The sequence below is a fragment of the Nannobrachium achirus genome (assembly GCF_963921795.1).
Source record: "Nannobrachium achirus genome assembly, chromosome: 14".
Lineage (NCBI taxonomy): Eukaryota > Metazoa > Chordata > Actinopteri > Myctophiformes > Myctophidae > Nannobrachium > Nannobrachium achirus.
In genome coordinates, this window is record NC_137821.1 from 35,641,204 (window position 1) to 35,664,288 (window position 23,085).

General features: G+C 42.4%; 1 protein-coding gene across 1 annotated transcript in view; it reads left to right on the top strand.

The window, feature by feature from the left end:
- Positions 1-7,701: 7,701 nt before the first annotated feature.
- The window catches only part of LOC308298203 (uncharacterized protein), a 40,303-nt gene continuing 24,919 nt past the window's right edge, over positions 7,702-23,085 (top strand). The window contains exons 1-5 of the mRNA XM_080741758.1: positions 7,702-8,085; positions 17,338-17,374; positions 20,694-20,734; positions 21,906-21,951; positions 22,269-22,416. Of these exons, the coding sequence (XP_080597884.1) occupies positions 7,989-8,085; positions 17,338-17,374; positions 20,694-20,734; positions 21,906-21,951; positions 22,269-22,416 (369 nt within the window). The 5' untranslated portion in view covers positions 7,702-7,988. The remainder of the gene's footprint in view (positions 8,086-17,337; positions 17,375-20,693; positions 20,735-21,905; positions 21,952-22,268; positions 22,417-23,085) is intronic.

Here is a 23,085-nt window from a genome sequence, read left to right on the forward strand (position 1 = left end):
CCATTTTACCTCCTGGGCTCTTTTGAAGCCCTCTTGACACTGAAGTGTGGATAAATGTTTCCTCTGCCGTGGGAAGGGAATGACCAGCTTCCATTGGTCTAAGGACACGTGCCATTTCATCGCAAATTCCCTACCACTTACCTTCTAGGTCAGGGTATTTTCATGGTAGCGTCACACTGGACAGCAGCAGGACACATCCTATTTCTGGAGAACATTTCCCATTGTTGTGCCTATTCAAGCTAGGGACAAATTCCACTAAACATCCTAAATCCTACCATCCTACATTCTCTGCCTGCCACATTTAAAAACATACGTTCAATTTAAAGCATTTCCTCCTTGACTATCTTATGCCACATAAACTTACACCGAGGACCCATTCTATTTCTTGTCCTCTTACCTTCAACAGCAAGTTGAAGTCCTCACTGAAGGACACAATCAATTCCTGGAATGTTCCAACTCCTACCCTGTACCCTCAAATATCCTTACTTCCTAAGGGTGCATCTCTTAATAGAAATGAACTGAAGGACGCGTTGCATTCCAAGCTCCTAGTTTCTTGCTTCTAGGGAGTTCCGAACCACGTCCCAGGACCTTGCCCTCAAGTTTCTACCTTGACTGAGTGGATGGACATGTTCCAAACCAAACTGCTATGTCATTGCCTCTCCCCCTATCTGCAGGTGAAGGGGGACACTCATATTGTAAATCTTGTATATATTATGTCTGTCTTGTGTGTGTATGTGTGTCTGTCTGTCTCTGTGTGTGTATGTGTGTCTGTCTGTGTGTTGTTGTGTGTCTGTGGTGAAAAAGAGGAAACCCGTAGTTTAAAAAAAAAACAATCAATGAAGAAAATCTCACAGAACAGAGACATGGCCCTTCAGTGACCTGCACAAGACTACACTGTCACATCCTGAGTGCTAAAGCCACTGGAATCCATAAGATGTACTGTATGTCCCAACCGGGATTCAAACCCGGGTCTGCTATGCAAGAGCTTAAATTTCTACTGCTGAGCTAAGACAGAAAGCCTGTTTGAGCAGGTGAGATATTACACTTTGAGCATAGTTTTTTTACACAGACATCAGCATCTGTTTACAGTTTACACTGGAGTTTAGCAACAACGTGGTGTTCCCGTAATTGGTTTCTTTCTAGTATTAAATTCACAATTAATAGTGATTTAGAAAAATATATTTAAATGTGATTTTATTCATTACAGATTAATCACAAATGAAACAAATAGATTTGTCAACAGCCCTGCCCCAAAAACACAAGTTTGAATTGTTTCTCCTATGTTAAAGGAGTAGTTCACCCCCAAAATGACTTTTTTTCCCCCTATTGATTACTCACGCCATGGAGACTTGAGTTCAATAATATTGTTGCATTTTTGTCGCATTCCTAAGACAAAAAATTTAATACAATAAATGTACCCCCATTGATTCCGGATGGGGACCCAAAAGTATTTGGGTCCCCATCCGGAATCAATGGGGGTAAATTTACTAAAATCATTTTTCATTCAATCATTTTTGTCTTAGGAATGCGACAAATACAAAGAAATATTATTGAACTAAAGTCTCCATGGCGTGAGTAATCAATAGGAAAAAAGTCATTTTGGGGGTGAACTACTCCTTTAAAGCCTCTGAACATGGCTGTCAATAAAGTAAAAAAAAGAATTATATTGGTTGTTTTCAGGCAGGACACTGAAGTTCAAAACGGACAATATTGTTATAGCAATATATAACTTCCTTATATGGCCATGTCTGTGATCTGTGACATCATGCGGACAACCATCAATCACTTAATTCATACCTCCATCATCTACTCTGTTGTTATTACTGGTTATTATTATATTCATTTTATATATATTCATTCTACAGGCAGTAGGACATGTGTGTGTGTGTGTGTGTGTGTGTGTGTGTGTGTGTGTGTGTGTGTGTGTGTGTGTGTGTGTGTGTGTGTGTGTGTGTGTGTGTGTGTGTGTGCGTGTGTGCGTGCGTGCGTGTGTGAAGGGGGGGTTTATTGTGAAATTATGTGAAACACTGGAGGGTATTTATGTGTGTTTGCGCGTGTGTGTGAATCTTTTTTTAAACTTGAAAAGGAAAGTCAAAGTCCTGGGGACACATGCATTGACCTGACCCAGTATTATGACCTTATCATGATGACCCATGACCTTATAACCTTTCCATGGCCTTGTTTGACCTTTTTGACCAGAGCCATACATAGACGGACACAGCGTGTCACACACACACCTATGCATTTTGAAGGAACACACCTGTTAAATAGAAGGACCGTTTATAGGATGACTTCACCCATGTTTTAACCTGAATCCTATGTTTCTGTTGGGGGAACATGAAAACCTGACATATCGCATCCCAACGCCTTCTGTGTCTCGACTAAAACGCGTCATGGGTGACCTATATTATGTATGACGTGTTCGTATGTATGCAGGTAGCCTGGCAGAGATGTCCAGCACTTTTTATAGCATGTTCTCAAGACAGATTGCGTTGTTGGGAAGGGTTATGTCACATGCACACTTCCTCACAGAACAGAACTAGAAGGATTCTGGTTCAAAATAGGGAGAATTGGCCATTAATTGGCTCTGTGCATAACTGCTGTGCTAGGTTGCCAGAAGGACAGTGGCATAGCTATTTTCTGTTCCGGTTCATTCTCCCATATAGCTTTGTTTGATTGGCTCAGCTGCAGATTTTAACCAAAAACACATACAACACTTGACAAGTGTTTCCAAGGGGCTTCCGGTGGCAAGGCGCATACCAAGGGGCATACCACTTAGGCACCGCCACATAGGCATGGTTGCCGCGGCGTCGCCGGTTTGATTCCCGATCCGGGCGACCTTTGCCGCATGTCACTCCCCGTCTCTCTCCCCATTTCCTGTCGGTCTACTATTCTATCAATAAAGGCATAAAAGCCCACAAAAAGAAGCTATGGGAAAATGAATTGGAGCAGGAAATAATAGCTAACGGTATGCCACCTTCTGGAAACCAAGGACTACAGTTATGCAGAGCCTATTGGAGTTTAAATGGAGGTTGGATTCAATCACACCAGTGAGAATTGGTTGACTGTCTCGCGGTCGAAAATCTCAACACCCTTAAAACGCCTCCATCTTTACTGCCAGTTTAATCCCTTAAGTATAGCCTTCTATACTCCCAATGCATGACGTATCGCTTGCAGTCAAGGACCGCTTTTTAAGCTACTGTAACGTGTCACGAAGCCTGCCTGCTTCCAAGTGAACTGTGTCTGTGTATGGCTCTGTCTATGACCTGCTATGCCTGCTAATGAACCCAGTAGTCTTAATACTTTTTTGCTTTAAATACCAAACCAACAGCAGCCTTCTGTTGATGTCATGTTACAAAGTGGTTCCATCCGTTTATCTCACAACAAGCAGCAGTTAAAAAATAACCCAAATAACCCAAAAAAATCCAAACTTTATCTCCAAAGGTTTTGAGTCTGTTAGTAGCATTCATGGAGTTACATTTAGATTGAAATGAAAACTGATCATCATGACCGTTACTGCTGTTTGTCAGTCTAGGACAGAATACGTGCATCAATTATCTGTGAATTTGCTTCAGTTACTCTAAAGAGCAAATGGGCTTAGAAGCCTTCAGAATCCCGTTCACTTCTACTATGGAAGCAAAGGAGTGGAGTTTCCTGTTGCTCATTTGTCTGAGGCGTGGAGTTCAATCGTGGTGAACTTTGACCAGGCGTTCGACCCTACTTGTCGTTTTCTATCCGTCAGCCAAGACTCCAACATGAACTGGCACTGCTCACAACCTGCATGACAACATGTGATGGGTCTGACCACGTATCTGTGTGTGTCGCATGTGTTGACGCAAATCTGTGACCGTGTACCCTATATCTTTAAAAGGTATGATCGATGCCTCCTCTATTACTGACTCCACCTCCACCCACTTTTCTAAAACACATGCAGCAGTTTGATATTGCAGTTGAAAGACTGGCTTGGGTGTGTGTGTGGGGGGCGGGGCGATATCAGACCCTTCTCTAATGACATCATCCTGTACAGGACACTGTGACATCACTGTTTATACGTTTGAACGACTGGAGGTTCCACTGTGAGACGGGCTTAGTTGATTAAAAAGTAACTGAATTCATTTCAAAAGGTAATTGAACCCAGGATGAGTTTATACTAGGGTGTGCGTGTGCGTGCGTGTGTGACCATTTTCCCATCACAAGTCATTTTAGACAGGAAGTAATTCTTACTGTACAGTAGACAAAATAGGTTTCTGAACCAAGCTGGGCTGTATTTCCTTGAAAGTATCTATTAAACTCTATTTAAAAGTCTATTTCTGACAATTCCATCGCCCTAAATATGAATAGACAGTACACATTATTTCAAAATGATAAAAGTTTTTTTCTCTGAATTACGTTGTGTGGGTCAACAAGATGGGTATCAGCATCATGTGCCACCAGCATCACACATCTGGGATGTTCCTTACACATCTGTATTGTTTTTTTATGCAATTAATTCGCTCTTTTGGGTGTCAAGAGTACTTCCACACAGAGCGCCATGCAGTGACAAATGCATGCACAAATCGATGCAAATGTTTTTGAATGAGTCATTAACTACAGAATAATATGAATAGTTTGGTGTGAAATATTCGCCAACACCTTTTCTGATCGTTTATATGTCAAGCCCCCCAGTGTGTAAAGACCTTTACACTTAAACACAAAGTCAAACATAGGAGCGGTTAGCACTGCTCAAAAATGTGCATTGTAACTTTTGGTTCCACAGCTGGCCATGTTTTCAACAGGAAGTAAATATATCACTATCAAACTACTTCTTGTCTCACCAAAAGTATTGTTGCTACAGAGGTTAATAATTTATCATTTAGAAATATTCATGGTAGATTTAAGGAGGATATAAATCATAGAGTTCTGAGTGATTTCTTTTTTAGATACTTGTGAGGAAACAAGTCCAACAGAGAAGTGAAATAATGTAGTGAACACAGCAGACATGATGTAGACAACATCTATACAGTATATTGTCTCTGTCAGATGGAAACCTTGTTTTTGCAACAAACTAAAAAACATAACTTTTCAGAAAGTGGAAAATTGAATCTGCTTCCAATGGATCCAATGTAGTTATCATTTTGTCACAAGCTCAGATTAACTATTTTACCAACTTTTCATTGGTTAAATAGTTATTATAAAACCCACAGACAAACTTAAATATTTTCATCCTGGCCTCCCTATTTTGGCCATGTCATATTCAAGGTTGACAAACGTGTTGACTAGCAAAGTGGTATGAGCTATACTAGATCTGTGCACGACAGTGTCATATGACAAAGGAGGGTAGAAGTGTACATTTATGTAAAAACATTAAAAGTTGAAAGATGAAGATGCAAGGTTTCTGTCCGACACGATGATGATATGTTTGCAGATGTGATGCTAAAGAGGCTGTGTTGTATAATGTGTGTTGATATGAAACTTTTGATTGTTGGGAACAGGGACATTTATAGAAGTGATGAAGAAAAGAAAAGAACCTCCACCCTGGTTTGTAGAATGAGAAAAGAGCTGCATTCAAACTGGAAAATTAAAAACAAACTGAGTGAAATGTGGCGAGTCAGCTGATTCATTCATTCTACTCAAACTCGTCTCTCTTTCTCCTGACCTGCATAATAACAGTGCCTGCCTGGATCAGCTTGCAATTGACCGCTAGTGTGTCCCTAGTGTGTGTGTGTGTGTGTGTGTGTGTGTGTGTGTGTGTGTGTGTGAGAGAGAGAGCAAAGTTGTTTTACACTAGAGGGTCGCGGCCCTTCGGGCCGCTGACATCTAGTTAAAAAAGAAAAAAAAAAACTAAAAAAAAAATAAAATGGGGGGGGGGGGGGGGAAACTATTGTGGCGGAACTATTGTGCCGCAGCGCACGTTTCCGGTCGGACATATGTGACCGCCGGACACACTTCCGGTTATACTCCGTGTGCCACGTGATCATATATGCTCTCTCAAACTGTCAGCCTATTACAGTTATAATGGCAGAGAAGGATTTATATGGATCTTTTTAGTTTTTTACCTGGGATTTATTCTGGAACCAAATGGACCCCTAAAGGATTATTTTGTTCCATATTATAATGGCCAATGGAATATAATCTGTCAGCAAACAGGTAGGAAAAACGCACAACTGCTCCAAGCCATGTTGCCCACAAAAAGCACTGTGTCTTCATGTATTTTGAGTGTGTGTGTGTGTGTGTGTGTGTGTGTGTGTGTGTGTGTGTGTGTGTGTTTGTGTTTGTGTGTGTGTGTGTGTGTGTGTGTGTGTGTGTGTGTGTGTCCTGTGCAGCTGAACCCTCTCTCTCTCTCTCTCTCTCCCCCTGTGCAGCTGACCCCCCCCCCCCTTCCCTCTTGTAACCTGAGACTCTCTCTCTCTCTCTCTCTCTCTCTCTCTCTCCCCCCCTGTGCAGCTGACCCCCCCCCCCCCTTCCCTCTTGTAACCTGAGACTCTCTCTCTCTCTCTCTTGCTCTCTAGCGAATGAGCGGACGGCATAGGGTTGTGGGCGGTATTCCTTACGTTCCTTCTCCCTACCCAGTACGTTCTTCTCCCTACCGTTGAGTTGAAGTTGAGTTGAAGTCAATGCAAAGTGGGCGTGAATGGGCTTGGAAGTGGGATGCGGCTCTTACTCAATTGTAAATATAAGATATATAGCCTATGAAAAATAGCTCATTGCAATAGGCTATCAATCATAATGTAACTTTATGACATTCTAAAATTCTATTATGAATCTGTGGTAACACAACTGTGGCATTTAGCCCAGGAGAAGAGGTTGTTATCATAGAGCTGTGTCCTAATTTTAGCTCTGCGTCTGCTGAATAATGGTTTTCAGTCAAACAGAGTGTGTGTGTGGGTGGGTGTGTGTGTGTGTGTGTGTGTGTGTGTGTGTGTGTGTGTGTGTGTGTGTGTGTGTGTGTGTGTGTGTGCGCGCGCGCGACCGCGTGTGTGTGTGTGTGTGTGTGTGTGTGTGTGTGTGTGTGTGTGTGTGTGTGTGTGTGCGTGCGTGCAAGTGTGCAACTGCTGTTGAGCACCAGTCCTACCTACCCACACACAGCCACACACCTGTTTACAGTATGACAGTGCAGTGGTTCTCAAGGTGGATTCCATTGACTCTGTGGCCGGGTGTTTCGGAATGGAGAACTGCACCCCTTTGGGGAATTCTAAATTGACCCATATAAGTCTGTAACTCTGACAGTGTAGGCTACAAATGGAACCAAATGAACCCGTTAAGGTTAATTTGGTTCCATTTGTACACTGTCAGAGTTATGGAGAGACCTTGAAATCTGAAAGTTTGACAACCACTGACATAGTACCTCTCTTCCACTCAGCTCTTTATCTCCCCCCTCTCTCTCCCTCTCTCTCTCTCTCTCTCTCTCTCTCTCTCTCTCTCTCTCTCTCTCTCTCTCTCTCTTCTATTCACACTGAATGTTACATTTATTTCGTTCTTTATGCAGGCTCGGCCCAGTGTGCGAGGCCTCTTACTTAGTTATTAGTGTGTTATAGTAGGCCTAAGTTATTGTTTTCCCTCCTTCCCTCTTCTGTCTCCTTCTCTCCTCCCCTCTGTTCTCCGCAGTGACGTCAGAGGGCAGCGTGCAGTGCAGTCGTTCCCTGGTCGGCACAAACAAACACAGTCAAGAACACTGAGGAAAGAAGCCAAAAGAGAAGAACAACAACAGACACAAACTTTACTTTAAACGCAGACACCTCTTCAGAAACTCACAGAACGACTCTCTCAGTCTGGACACGGACGGACTCGGCGTGGAATTTTATCAGAACATGAGAATGTTTGCGCCGCTGTAGTGAGGAGGAGCGCAGGAGGGCTGAATGTTATTATTGTCACTTTTCTTTCTCAACTCCATTTTAGCCGACTGGAGACGGAGGGATACGGAAGGAACGGAGGAGCAGGACAGACTGAGAGACAGATAGAGAGATAGATAGAAAGATAGATAAAGTGAGAGAAAGAAGAGGGAGAGCGACATGGCCGAGGCGAGGACAGAGGACGAGGAGGAGAACCTGAGAGACGCTCGGATGGACCAAGTGGTCAGGAGACAACCCCGACCCAACTCCACTGGAGGTGAAACTCTTACTATTATTATTAATAATGAAGTGTTATTGTAAGAAAAACCTGCTTTTACGTTGTTGGCTGGACTAGGATAATATGATTTAAAGGTAATAATGTATTTCTATTTACTCTCTGCCTTCCTCAAAGTAGGCTACTGAGATGTAGGCCTATGCACCTGACGTTGTCTGTTATTGATTAATGGGGCAGTTATTAGCATAATTATTCACAGACTGCAGTCTCAATCAGTGGTTGTCAGATCTTTTAATACACGTTTTCTTTTTAAGAGAACAGACCTGTAAGTGTCCAATTTGAACCCTAACCCCACTTTTAGAACCACTGGTCTAAAGAATTATCTATAATATCCACCTAATAATATCTGACTTTTTGCAAATCAAATGAATGTCTGTCTATTAGCTTAATTTCTGTGAACTCAATATCTGTCATTCTATCTATTACTGAAGCTAAACCACATACTATATATTTCATTGACTGGAGTCTGTTGGAATAAACTTAAATAATAACTTAAATAAATATGGATATGGATAAATCCATAACCAAAATAAGACAGAGACGAGCCAAAGGACAATCAATACATTGCTTTATTGAAGAGAGTCAGACAAAGAGACAAACAGTGAGCATACCATCCTAGTGGCAGCTTGCTAATTCTCTCCTCTCAAGATGGAAGTTAACATACAGTATATAAGGAATACAGATTATGACAGTTAGCTCGTGGGACTCATTGATTCGTTGCCATTATCATAACAAGAAGACAGAGATAGTCGTGCTTTTTCTTTTGGACACTTTATGTATATATATTATTCGTTCCCTTTCCTGTTGTACCTTGCTCTTACTGTACTCTGTACTCTGTTCTTTCTTTTTATCTTTTTCATACTTCTCTGTAACTTTGTAAGTAACCTTATACTGCTGTGCTGCCTCTGGGCAACACATTTTCCCTCTTGGGATAATAAAGGTATCTATCTATCTATCTATCTAGAGACACGTAAGGTCCTAGTAACTTTCCACTAACCTGAACTTACCTTAGGCTACCACCAAAACATGGTCTCCTATACTGTAAGTTCAGTAGTTCACATAATATAACATGATAAATGAATCATATAATTATGTATCATAATTCATATATACCAATCAATATGAATTGATAAAGGATGCTATAGACCACAGCAAAATACCTATCAGAGTCCCACAGGGCTCTATACTAGACTCATTCCCTCCACACCAAATCTCTTTGCCAAAAATAGTCACATTGCAAGCTTGTAGATCTACTATTTCTGCTGATGAATGTTCACCAAAGAAGGGAAGCAAGAGTGTTTAAGTTAAAGGAGTAGTTCACCCCCAAAATGACTTTTTTTCTATTGATTAGTCACGCCATGGAGAGTAGAGTTCAATAATATTTTTTGGTTTTAGTCGCATTCCTAAGACAAAAATTTGATTCGAGTAAATTTACCCCCATTGATTCCGGATGGTGACCCGTTTTGAAACGGGTCACCATCCGGAATGAATGGGGGTAAATTTATTGTTATCACATTTTTGTCTTAGGAATGCGACAAAAAACAAAAAATATTATTGAACTCTACTCTCCATGGCGTGACTAATCAATAGAAAAAAAGTCATTTTGGGGGTGAACTACTCCTTTAATATCTAAAGTAGTATTAATATCACAATTGTATAAAACATTGGACCCAAACAATAATAAAACCCATTAATAAAAACTTTAGAAAGGTACAAATTATTGTACATTGACAATAATACATCTACAACTTGATGTCTATATACTAGTTGCCAGGTGTCCCTCGATGCTAGGTCCGCTCCTTTTCCCCACTCTACACCACTTCCCTTTGCAGAAAATAGCTGATCTACCAAGCTCACAGCAACTCTTTGTGGTGTGATTTTATTTTTGTTATATTTTTATTTCTTTACAGAATATTGTCGTTCAAATAGCAAGTGAAGAACGTTGATAAATCTGGCCTGTTGTTCCCTGGATGTGTTTTTAAGTGTTAAACATGCACACACATACTTCGAAACACTTGACATTTTTTCATCAGCTGTTTTTTATTATATCAGGGAGGGACCCTCAGGGAGAGTGTGTATTTGCTCACGTGTTGTGGCGGGTGCACCTGCTTGACCCCCCAACACACACACACACACACACACACACACACACACACACACACACACACACACACACACACACACACACACACACACACACACACACACACAGACAGTATATACCGTACACACACATTCCAGGGTGACAGTAATGGTACATGGTAGTGCCAAGACTAAGACCCATTATTTTAACTCTCTCTCTCTCTCTCTCTCTCTCTCTCTCTCTCTCGCTTTGTGAGTCTCAGTCTCTCTCTATCCTCTATTTGTTTTCCCTCTCTGTCTGTTTCTCTTTCATACTGCCTCACCCCTCCCAGTCTGTCCTTTGTACCATTATCTTTCCCTCTGTCTCGCACTGCTCTATTTGTGTGTGTGTGTGTGTGTGTGTGTGTGTGTGTGTGTGTGTGTGTGTGTGTGTGTGTGTGTGTGTGTGTGTGTGTGTGTGTGTGTGTGTGTGTGTGTGTGTGTGTGTGTGTGTGTGTGTGTGTGTGTGTGTGTGTGTGTGTACTGACAGTGTATAGATTTTGACAGAACAGAGCATTGATTTTGGACCCATTAGTGGAGTAACTTTACAGCCCCCCTGTTTTTAACCTAAGCTCCCCTGAAAATGTTTGGTCCTTTCTTTTCCTAAAGCCCTCGGGGTCTGCTCTGTCATCCACAGCGTGACCTGTGGTTTGCTGTCTAAAAACACAATGATGAAATAAGCACAGCACTCTGTCGAGGTGCCAACTTGCACTTGTGCGCCAGCACGCCTTGTTATTTATATCAGGTCGCACTTGTTGATGGCGACGTCTCAAGAATGCTGGTCCCTCATTGGCTGTTGATGTTGACGTCACCAGGAATACTGGTCCTTGATTGGCTACGGGCGTAAACACAAACAGATATGTGACAGATACGTGACAGAAACACAGAACGCAGTACTTGCGCACTCTGCTGGCTTAAGTAAACTAGCCCTTACCCGTTCAAAGATATGAGCTCTGAAATGATGTGCAGTGTGTGGGATGTGCACTGTGCACACAGTATATGAGGGATGGAAAGTAACTTTAACTGGTGCTTACATGATAATATGTAGGAGCATCAATGTAAGAAATACCCGTTTCGTTTAATGGCTACAGAGATACTGTGTACCGATCTGCATGATTTTTGGACAACATCTGTAACAGGGCCAGACACCCTGGAAACAAGTGCCCACATTTTTTACTTAAGTTAAAGTATCAATACTGCAATGTCGAAATACTCTCTTACAAGTAAAAGTCTGGAATTCAAAATGTACTTGAGGAAAAAAAAAGTATTGGCATCAACTTAAAGTACCAAAAGTAAAAGTACTCATTATGCATAATGTCCCATTTCAAGTTTTCAAATGTATAAGAATCTTTTGCTGCGACGCAGTTGCATTGTGAGCTTGTAGATTGGCTATTTTCAAATGGCCGAAATGTATATGGCTGAAGTGGTTAAGGTTAGCCTGGCTCCAGCCCATAGTAGACCCACCCAATCTCTGACCGGACTGCTTCAGCTGAGTCTGAAATCAGGTTAGGTTAAGGTATGTTTTGTAATAATAATCAATCTGCAAAGTAACTAGTAACTAAAGCTTTCGAATACGGGGCAGCATAGCTCAGGGGTTCCCGAAGGGTTCCCAGTTCGAATCCGGGCTCCCCCTGAGTTAATGTCGAAGAGTCCTTGGGCAAGACTCTGAATCCCTAATTGCTCCCGGTGAGTAGGTTGGTGCCTTGCTTGGTTTCCTCCGCCACAGGTGTATGAATGTGTGCGTGAATGGGTGAATGTAATGCACAATCTATGTAAAGCGCCTTGGCTAAAAGCGCTATATAAATGCACCATTTACCATTTATAATTGTTGTGGAGTAAAAGTACAATATTTGCCTCTGAGATGTTATGTAGAGTAGATGTGGAGTAGAAGTAAAAGTATTGGAAATTGTATATACTCAAATGAAGTACAAATACCTCAAAAGTGTATTTAAGTACAGTACTTAAGTAAACTTATTATTTAGTTACTTTACTATCAAACATCTCTGGAATTAATTGGTTTAATCCACTCTCAACATCAGTGTCTGACCTAAATGCAAATGTCTTGTGTGTGAATAGAAGCACTGATACTGTTGGTTCACTTGGCTGCTACCTCTATTCTGGGATGGCTTTTTGTCACTTGTTGGAACATTGCTGCTGCAACTTGCTTCCAAATGAGCTGCAAATGCGATGCATAATTCAGGTTAGAAAATGTATGTACAGTAATAACTCACATTCTTATATTATTATTATTACCTTTTATTGAAAGGATAACCCCTTAAGATGCACAGTATCATCTCATTTTTGAGAGGGTAACTATTAGTAATTAACCACTAAGGCCTACTTTGTTGTACCACACATAGCTAAAATATCAAATCTACCAGTATCGGTGACCACCACGTCGCATACACAAACTTTAGAAGGCAGTCGTAGCCAATCAGGAGGGAATATGGGAAATGGGACAGATCCATGTTGATGACATGACTTTAGAGATACTGTGTACCGCTTTGCGTGATTTTAGGCCAAAATCTGTAGGAGCAGTGTTGCAAAAATTGGCCTGATGGCGGCGCTAGAAGAGGGACATGTGAGAAATCAGGGGCGAAGGTTGTGATTTGCCATCCAAGGAGTGTGTGTGCAAAGTTTGGCATTGATAGGGCCAACGGTGGCAGAGATAATAGTAGGGACAAAAGTGTGATATGACGTGACGGACAGACTGACGTGACGTGACCGGACACAGACGGTGGAGTTTTTCATAGTAACTTGCGACCGTCAAGCTAACAGAGTGTCACATTGTGACACACACTGGTGGTGTTCACTTATGACATGACCCTAATAGTGGAATGTCATAGTGAGCATGTGGTTAAATATTATGTTCCATCTCTTAGGAACAGACAAGGCCACGTCAGCCTTGTCTGTTGGGAACAGACAAGGCCATGTACTTTTCATAGTCCAGTGGATTGAAGTAGTTGAAGGATTCTCAGAACCACGTCACATGGACAGGTGTCATAGACAGATCCTTGCAGAAATGGCTGCTGCACAAGCACTGATCAGTGGTTCCCATATATTGTGCAAATGTAATTTTACCTTAATATATACGGAACTACGCTTACTTTAGCTTAGTTTTAGTGTTCGTAAATCTTCAAAGACAGGGGTTCCCAAACTTTTTTGTCTCAGGGCACCCCATAAATAATTTTTTAATCCGAGGCACCCCTACATTATAATTTTCACTCCCAGCACCTTATATTTATAGCATATCGTCGTTGTCAGGTGGAAACCAAAACTGTTCGTTTGCTTCGCGAGGCATTGTGTGCTTGTAGATCGGCTGTTTTCACTAGTTTTGTGCGACGGTCTTGTATGATGAAGCAGGGCTTTGCTTTACCAAAAGACGTACACATTTGAAACTTGGAGATACAAGGTTTCTGCCTGACAGTGATGATATTTTAGTGATTATGCTGCGAGGAAAACGTTGAGATAATAGCCATTTTGGTTAGAACTGACCGAAAATAACTTTGTACTTCAAGTTTAAAATTATACTAAATATTTTTTCAATTGTCCAAATAAATTCCAAATATTATCAAATGATCTCGTGGCACCCCTGGACTGCCGCCGCCGCAACCCAGGGTGCCCTGTAACCCACTTTGAAAACCCCTGTTCTAAGGAATACCTTCAATTATAGGAACTGAAACTAAAAGTTTGCTTTAAACTTTCTTTTATCTTTCTCTTCTTCGACGGTGGCTGAAGCATTGTTGCGTGCAGATAGGATGCTGGCAGCAGCGGCTACTGAAGCCAAAACGTTGTGTTGCTTAACATTATGTAAGGAGTGAGGATGCATTTGCACCCTCACTTGTAAACCTGTTATGCAAAGTACTTGGCTCATGAATCGAGGGAGGGTGCGTTCTGGCGTGCACGCTCGTCCAAATCCGTACCTGCTGCACGTCAGAATAAAACCTGTGGGAACGCTGTGGTGTCATGTGAAGCAACCAGTGCACCCCTAGGGGCAGAGGAGGAGGAGTAGTAGTAGAAATAAACATTTCCCATGTTTGTTCTATAGATGGGTGGTACCAGGTAATTGTCACTGACCTCTAGTAGGGCGTCATTCACTTTGTCATGGGCTTTAGGCAGAGAAGTAGTTGACTCGAATCAGTTTGTTTTGAGAGGTCTGAAGCTTAGTTTTGGAAAACCAAAAGGTGCTAGCATTTTCAAAAGTGGCACTGAATGATGGCTCCGGCAAGAGTCTTGAGAGAGCACTTTTGTTGACAATAGAGTAAATTCTGCCGGAAAATCTTGTTCTTTGATTTTGTCCTGTAGTATATTATAAAGAGTTCTGAAGTAAATATTAGACTGAGTTCTTAGAGGTTTGGGCTGCAAGCTGCCCTCACTTCTAGAGTTCGGTTCGGGTCACCTACAGTATGTCGCACTGCCGATCCATGGGACCCCTGGAGCCCCTTCTGTTGTGTATGACATCAGTGCATGTTGAAAATCAGGTTCTCTCCATAGATGTGCATTTGGTTTATTTTCTCTGACATAAGTGCATGTTGATCTCCATATAATATGTGTATGTGGATTGTATTCTTTTTTTCAAGCACTGTTAACTGTATGTATGCAATAATTGTTTGAGTCTATTTGAAAACAACTATAATTTTCCTAATGGAGAACCTGTACATATGACATGTACTCCTTCATTTAAGGAGACACGTGCCAGCTCATGCGTGCACACCACAGTCTCCTCAGTCCAGATGTTGATCAAATAACATAACATAGCGAAATCTCAAATGTAATACCGGTATTTAAAAAAAAAAACAATACCCCCCAAGCCTAATGTGCAGTGCACCCCCCTTCAGTAGCACCTAGACAAATGTTGTTTCCTATGCTGTTCAGACTTGACACATCTGATTCCAATCTCTGTTGGCCAAAATTGATATTTGGCCTGCCAGTCTGAACATAAATTGCACTAAAGCTTCTCTACTGTAATTCAAGCCTCTTGACCAACCAAACCCCCCTTTGTTCTCACGCCAACTGCTTGAAGGCATGTCCAAACATGTTCTCTTTAACTTCTTAAACCCCCTATAGTCTATCCACCTCTTTCCGCGGGAGTTTGCTGGAGGCGACTGGAGATTATTTGGACCACACTTCCGGTTTAACAGCAGACATACAAGCTCACGTCGCGTCGCAGATGCAGCCCGTTGTGAGCTTGTAAATCAACTCGGCTGCGGCGCCGGAAGCTCGGTACAACGTCTGCGCAATGCACTATGGGGGGGCGGGGCGTTGGAAACCTGTGGATATACTTTGTGAAACTGACCTGCGTTGGCGCTGTACTTGTTTGGTCTGCTCTTGTATCCTTCTACACACAACCTCTTCACAAGAAATATCCGATCGACAATATAATCTAATTTTCCCTTCAGAATAGGGCGCGCTGGGGTTCAAGCAGTCAACACTCCACTGCTCTATCTGCCCATCTTGTTCTGATGGCAGGAAGGAATTTATTGTCACATCTTATAAATACTAAAAGAAGTGAAATTAATTTGCCAATTTAGGTTTTAGCTTTAGGGATAACTAGAAGCAGTGCTCTTCCGAGCACAGGTCTCCACCAGGTCAGGTATGTTATTGCGACCGTCAGGTCACAAGTTTCTATGAAAAGATCCACCGGCTGTCCCTCTGTCAGTCCGTCTGTCCGCCACGACACGTCACACTTTTGGCCCTATTCTTATCTCCGGCACCGTTGCCCCTATCCATGCCAAACTTTGCTCCTTGGATGGCAACTCACAACCTCCGGCCCTGATTTCTCACATGGCCCTCTTCTAGCGCCACTATGAGGCTGATTTTTGCAAAACACATTTTTGGACACTGCTCCTACAGATTTTGCCCTAAAATCACGCAAAGCGGTACACAGTATCTCTAAAGTCATGTCATCAACAATTCAACATGGATCTGTCCCATTTCCCATATTCCCTCCTGAATCCTGATTGGCTACGATTGCCTTCTAAAGTTTGTGTATGCGACCTGGCGGTAACTTATCTCCCGATTAGGGAGTTTTACTGGTTGTAGTCCTGTACCTGGCCTATAAATTGCAACAGCAATACAAATGTGTTGTTCCTAAAACTTTGATATCACAAATATAACTGTGCATGCGTGCGTGCCTTAGTGTGTGTGTATGTTATGTGGTACCTGAGTCTACATGCCCCCTGTGTGCATGTTGGTATACTGTATGTGTGCGTGTGTGACTGTGGGGAGGGGGAAGGTAAAACTTTAGTGTGTGTGTGTGATGCCAGCTGGAGAAACATCTGGATGTAGTAAAAAAAAACATGTTGATGACTGCAGCAGAACTCTACACCGACCAATCAGAAGGTCACTTCCTGGATGACCTCATCCCAAGCGACCAATCGCAGCCAGGCAAAATGTAGGAGAGCTGTCCAGTTGGCGTTCGTGAGGAAAGAGAATGGAAATAGTTTGAAGCAGTTCAGGAAGGAGAGAGAGAGACAGACAGACAGACAGACAGACAGAGAGGGAGCGAGAGACAGAGGGGAAAAGAGAGAAAAGTGACAGAGGCGAAGTAAAATGCTCACGTTGAATGTTGGGTGTGTGGAGTTTTGACTGAAGGTAAGAACGAACACACACACACACACACACACACACACACACACACACACACACACACACACACACACACACACACACACTACTACACAACTACTAACTCAGCACTCTACTTAAAGCTGCTCCTGTTCTTTGTTATGCTCTCTCTCTCTCTCGTTGTCTTTGTATGGAGATATGTATGATGTATGATCTGATCCGGGATCTTCAGATTAACCACTTAAACTCTGTAGACATACTGTAGTTCAACTGGACCTGAGTTGACTGTACTGGGACCACCTCTTTCTTTTCTGTGTACTGTACACCAAATCTCTTCATCCCAAAAACTGCTAATCTACAAGCACACAACGCGAAACGTTGTGAGCTTGTAGATCGGCTATTTTAGGGCTAATGTCCCCCCCTACCAGAATATGGATGCTGGGTTTCAAGTGGTTACTGTGAAGTTGTGAAAAACATTCAGATGAGATTACTTTGAAAAACATTCAGATGAGATTACTTAATGGTGTCTTGTCTGTCTGTCTGTAGGTCGTCCAGACAGACATAAACCGGAGCATCGATACAGGTAAGACACATCGTGCTCTTCCTCTCATTCTCTTCATCACCCCCCCTCCACCCTTTCTCCACACAGACCCTCACCCCCAGCTGCTTCATTTGCCCTGTGTGGGCACCTTCTGTGGGCGGAGTTAGCTTGTGTGGTCACAGACCCATACAGGAGAGGGTGCGTTTGATTTGTGTGGTGTGGTTTTAGTGACCAGGGAGGGAGGTGTGTTTGATTTGATGGCGGTGCCTTCAGTCTACTTTGGCAAAGGTGCATTTGATTTGCCTGGTGAGGTTTGATGGTCATTCTGTTGGTGGAGCTATTAGTTTATGTTTTTTGAGAATTTTAATAGATTGTTTTGATTTAAGAAGGTGTGTGTTTGCGTGTGTCTGAGGAAAATCTAAGCTGTTGGCGAGTTACATGTTAGATATACTGTAATACTGTAATACTTGGGCAATGAAGACCCAATCCAATGGAATTTGATTGGCATAAGAAAGCATACGTTTACATTGCCAAAGGAATGTAATATCTCTCTCTCGCTCTCTCTCTGTGTATCTCTCTCTCTCTCACCCTCTCTCCCTCTCTCTGCATCTCTCTCTCCCTCTCTCTCTCTGTATCTCTCTCTCTCTCTCTCTCCCTCGCTCTCTCTCTGTACAGTATCTCTCTCTCCCTCACTCTCTCTCTGTATCTCCCTCTCTCAGTAAAGGTGTGGTACTATTTTTTGGTGGTGTCCCGGTGCAGTGCTGAGGTCAGCTTGTTGCCGGGACTTCTTCTTCCCTCACTGACACACTCCTGAAAGTATTCGCAGTGCTGGCCGGTTGCCGTAGCAACACGCCAGAGAAGGAAAGAGTTTTGGAGACAGAGAGAGAGAGCGAGAGAGAGAAAGACAGAGAAATAGGAGAGTCAAAGACACAAGTGGAGACATAGAAGAGACACAGAAACTATAAACATGACTAATAAACCCACAGAGTGTGTGCGCGCGCAGCCGCGCACGTGTGCTTGTATTACTATACTAGTGAGGTCCTAATAGACATTGTGAAGAAACAAATGTGTGTTTTATGTAAAAAAATAAAATAAAGATTTAGGTTTAGTTTTCCCTGTTTTATTCTTAATTGTGCAGCGATGTCATGCACAAAATAATGGCTGATCTACAAGCTGCCAACGTTGTGAGCTTATAGATCTGGTATTTTCTCTGCTACTCTTAAGCTATTTTCAATGCTGTCACGTTGATGTCCTTTTAAGTCTAGTAACAAAAGTGTGTGTATGTGTGTGTGTGAGGGGTGAGTCATGTTTGTCTGGTCATAGTTAGAACTTTGTAAGTGTAAACAGACAGACAAACCGCTGTGCTCTTGAGCAACACTAGAAAATCCTCTACTTGGGGTCAGTTTGTCTGAGATTATGAGCAAAGCAGGGATGTGTAACTGTTTTAAAACAATGGGTGGAAAAGACATTGGTGACAATGTCACACAGGCATGCACATTGCACACACAGCAGTTTTGCAGACTTTTGGGGGACTTTGCGTTGACTAACATCCATTCCATATTTCCCAAACATGGAGAGAGGAAAAAAGATCTGCACACCGTTCTTTTTCCTCTGTCCTGTGTTGCCTGTGTGATCCAGCACCAGTCCAACTGCATTTGAATAATTCCCAAACCCAAACCTAACCATATAAACATCAAAATCTAATTGGCCATGGGGATACCAATGTTACACCCAATTTAACATGCCAAACCCAACCGTGTGTGTGTGTGTGTGTGTGTGTGTGTGTGTGTGTGTGTGTGTGTGTGTGTGTGTGTGTGTGTGTGTGTGTGTGTGTGTGTGTGTGTGTGTGTGTGTGTGTGTGTGTGTGTGTGTGTGTGTGTGTGTGTGTGTGTGTGTGTGTGTGTGTGTGTGTGTGTGTGTGTGTGTGTGTGTGTGCGCGTGCACTGTGTTAAAGGGAAGTTCCATTGCTTTTGGCTAGATGTGAGCAAGGTCGTTGACTCGTTTCCTGTCCTACTATCTGCCCTCTAGCTATCTCCAGTTTCCTCGGACAGGACATGGAGCTCTGCTTTGTGTGTGTGTGTGTGTGTGTGTGTGTGTGTGTGTGTGTGTGTGTGTGTGTGTGTGTGTGTGTGTGTGTGCGTGTGCGTGTGTGTGTGTGTGTGTGTGTGTGTTGGTTTTCAGACATATGGAATGTGTTAAGCCACTCCTATCTGTTGTTCTAGTGTTTATGATGTTTTCTAAAAACATCAGCTAGTTTTCGGTCAGTCTTTGGTATTCTTTTAGGTATTTATATAATGCTGTCCACAGTCACAGTCACACTCCCTTTTCCATGTGCAAGACCAATATTTGATGCTTTTCAAAAGGGTTTCTAACATTTTCCAAAAATAGCCGAACTACGAGCTTGTAGACAATTGTTCTCTCCAAAATCAGGATTGGCGTCGTACCCAAAAACCTGCAATGGGTCAGGTTCTAGTGATGAGAGCAACTTTTAGTTGGATTACAAATGTCAAGGTTCATGTGAGGACATCCATGTGAGGTTTTAACCACTTAAACCCCAGCATCCGTATTGTGGTGGAAAGCTTTCACTGAAAATAGCAGATCTACCAGCTCACAACGCGTTATCGATCTGCTATTTTCCAATAACAGAAGATTCACTAGTATAGAGCCCTGAGGGACTCCGCTCAACCATATGGGGTTTAAGTGGTTAACGCTGAGAGCCGACCTGTTCTCAAGTTGAAACAATTCAACATGTTTCTGTTCGAACCCCTAACTGCTCCCCCAGCATTAATGCCACTTCTCCACTGCGCCTAATATTTGTGTGAGGGTTCAATACTAAGGACAAATTTCACATAATGTGCAATTGTACTCTCTGACAAATACCCCCAACAAGAACTAAAGAGTGGGCTAACTTTTAAAATGATTGTAATTGTTTGAGTATGTCAAACATGGGCCATAATGCATGCGTTTCAACTTGATCGTTCACATGACCTCATGTCTCAGTTTATGTGACCATGTGACTCACTCCGATCCTGCTGTGATGGAAAGGTCACAGCTTCAACCTCAGCCATGTGTGGATTAGATGAGGTCCGATGAACAACTGCATCATAAAGTTAACACTTTGTCAGATAATCTCATTTAAAACCATTCATTGTCAGTGTCAAATGTTTAAGACCTAAGAGTTCCAAGACAGATTGCTATGTTTGAATAATAAACTTTCATTCAGTTCTATATTTGTCACTGTGTTGACTGTGGCTTTCAACCGAACTGTGCCTCTATGGAAGAAGAGACGGAGAGAGAGAGGAGATGACGGAGGTGAAGAAGTCGTGACTAATCTTTTCCCTTTTTCCCCGTCCCTCTCCAGCCACGGTCCGCTGTCCTCCATCAGAGCTGTCATCAAGAGGAGTGAGTATTCATCCCTCGCTTTTACACAACACCTTCTTCTGTCATAGCATCATAAACTGTGTGGTGTATTAGCGCTTTTTAAAATGGTTATATTACAAAGCGCTTCACAGTTCACACAGCATCAAAGATAAGAAACAACACAAAAATGGTGTTCAGAAATGTAATTAAAAAAAGCATAAAAAGATAAGAACACGATAACAGACTAAACTGGTAGTAAAAGCAGGTCTGTAAAAGTGTGTTTTGAGAAGTGATTTAAAACTGATTTAAAAGACAACATTTAACTTACTGGCCCAGTGTTGTCAGGCTGGCCCCTAGTGGCAAAGGCACGACTGCCTTTTGTCTTCAATTTGATCAGATGGGCTCTTCCCAAGGATCTCATCTGCTGTTCATACAGTATATGGATATTAAAAAAAAAAAAAGAAAAGAGTTGTGCCTTAAAGGTAATAAATACAATCATGTGCTCTGCTTTTGGTTAACAGTCTGGCTGCTGCGTTCAGATCTAACTGGAGACAAGGTTTTTCTTTTTGAAGCCAGAGTATAGACAAATCCACAGAGCGCTGCCCTGTAGTTGCAATGTCACCGAGTCAAGCAGTGCCGCTTGACACACCACAGTTATGATTGCCACTCTGTGGATTCAGTTATACGTATGCATGTAACAATTATTTAAGCAGTAGAGTCACATTTGTATTTCAGACTTCATTTGTCACTTACAAGTGAGTCTGAGAAGTCAAAAGATTGTTAGGAATTTGCCGTAATCTAGACGTGAGGAAATAAATGCTAAATGAAGACGAATGTGCGGATTATTATTTCTAGAGTTTCTAGAGTTGAAAATTATTTATGTAGGATAGGGGAAGCCTGATATAAGCAGTCACACCTGGCTTGAATCAAACTCCTTGGACTCAGAGGCAGAGCTAGGTGTCATATAATTTATTGATTGTCTTTTTTTGTTGGTCGGCACCTTCAAAGGACTGGTGTGCGTGGCACCCCTGTGAACCCCACTACGCTTAAAGCCACAGCTCTATAATGAACTGTTGAATCACAGTTCCAAACATTTTATTTCTTATTCATGTTTTTGTAAAAACACTTGATAACATACTACTTTTCTCTCTCACCTGTCTGTCTGTCTTTCTTTCTACCCGTCTGTCTGTCTTTTTCTCTTTCTGTCTGTTAGCTTCCACAAGGTCCACCTCTCTCGGTGAAAGAGACAGAGACAGAAGGTAAGACCTGCTATGGAGGAACACAAGAGGCAGAGACAGGAAGTAAAGCACAATTTAAAATGTATACGTACTTCTACTTCCCCCCCGGCTGCACATCGTGTCTCGCACGGAAAATGGCAGATATACAAGGTGACAACGTGTTGCACTGCAACTTGTTGTGAGCTCTTAGATCTGCTATTTTCCGTGACAGACACCAGCACGCAACTAAGGATAAGCTCAGCTGGATGTGTTTTGTCTGTCCTCTCCTCTTCTACTTTTCTCTACATTTTTGTCACGATGATGTGTGGTGACTTCCTGTTTTCCCTATGCGTTGCCAGGCGACCGGAGATCACCATCCTGTCCGCTGAGCCGCTGGCCTCCATTTCCGGGTTCCCAGGAGCCTCTGGGGGCATCCCTCCTCCCCCTCCCCCCAGCGCACAGATCTGGGGCCCAACCATCCCTCCCAACGATCCCTCCCTCGTACAGGTGTCTGTCTATCTGTCTGTAATAATGGTATTAATATATAATGCACTTTTACATTTAAAACAAATCTCAAAGTGCTACAAACAGAGTAAACATTTGCAGAAAAAAATCACAGAACTAAGAAGTGAGTGGTGCTCGCATGGCTTCGAATGGTATCAAACGCGACACACGTGCATATCTCCTTGTATGGGCCTTCTGTCCGTCACGTTGGTCATTTCTATACATGGAGTTCCGTGCTCATACGGACACTTCATGCGCCCGTGAGGTTAGTTATCTCCATACATGGAGTTCCATGCTCATATGGACATACTGTGCTCATAAGGACACTCAAAGCCATACGTGTTTCTTTTAGAGCGGTTAGCACCGTTCAAAAAATAAAAAATAAAATAAAAAAAACATTACATATCTCCTTGTATGGGCTGTTCTGTCCGTGACGTTAGTTATCTTCATACTGTACATGGAGTTCCATGCTCATACATACAGACATACAGTACATACACACAAATCCAGACGTAGGAGCGGTTAGCTCCCCTAAAAAAGAAAATTACAATCACATGAGAGTGTAGGAAAAAAAAACGCTTTATTAAAAAGGTCCTCTTTTAAAAGCATCAACATATTGGGTTGTGCTCTCAACTGGTCAGGGAGGGCATTCCAGAGTGGAGGAGTGGCCGA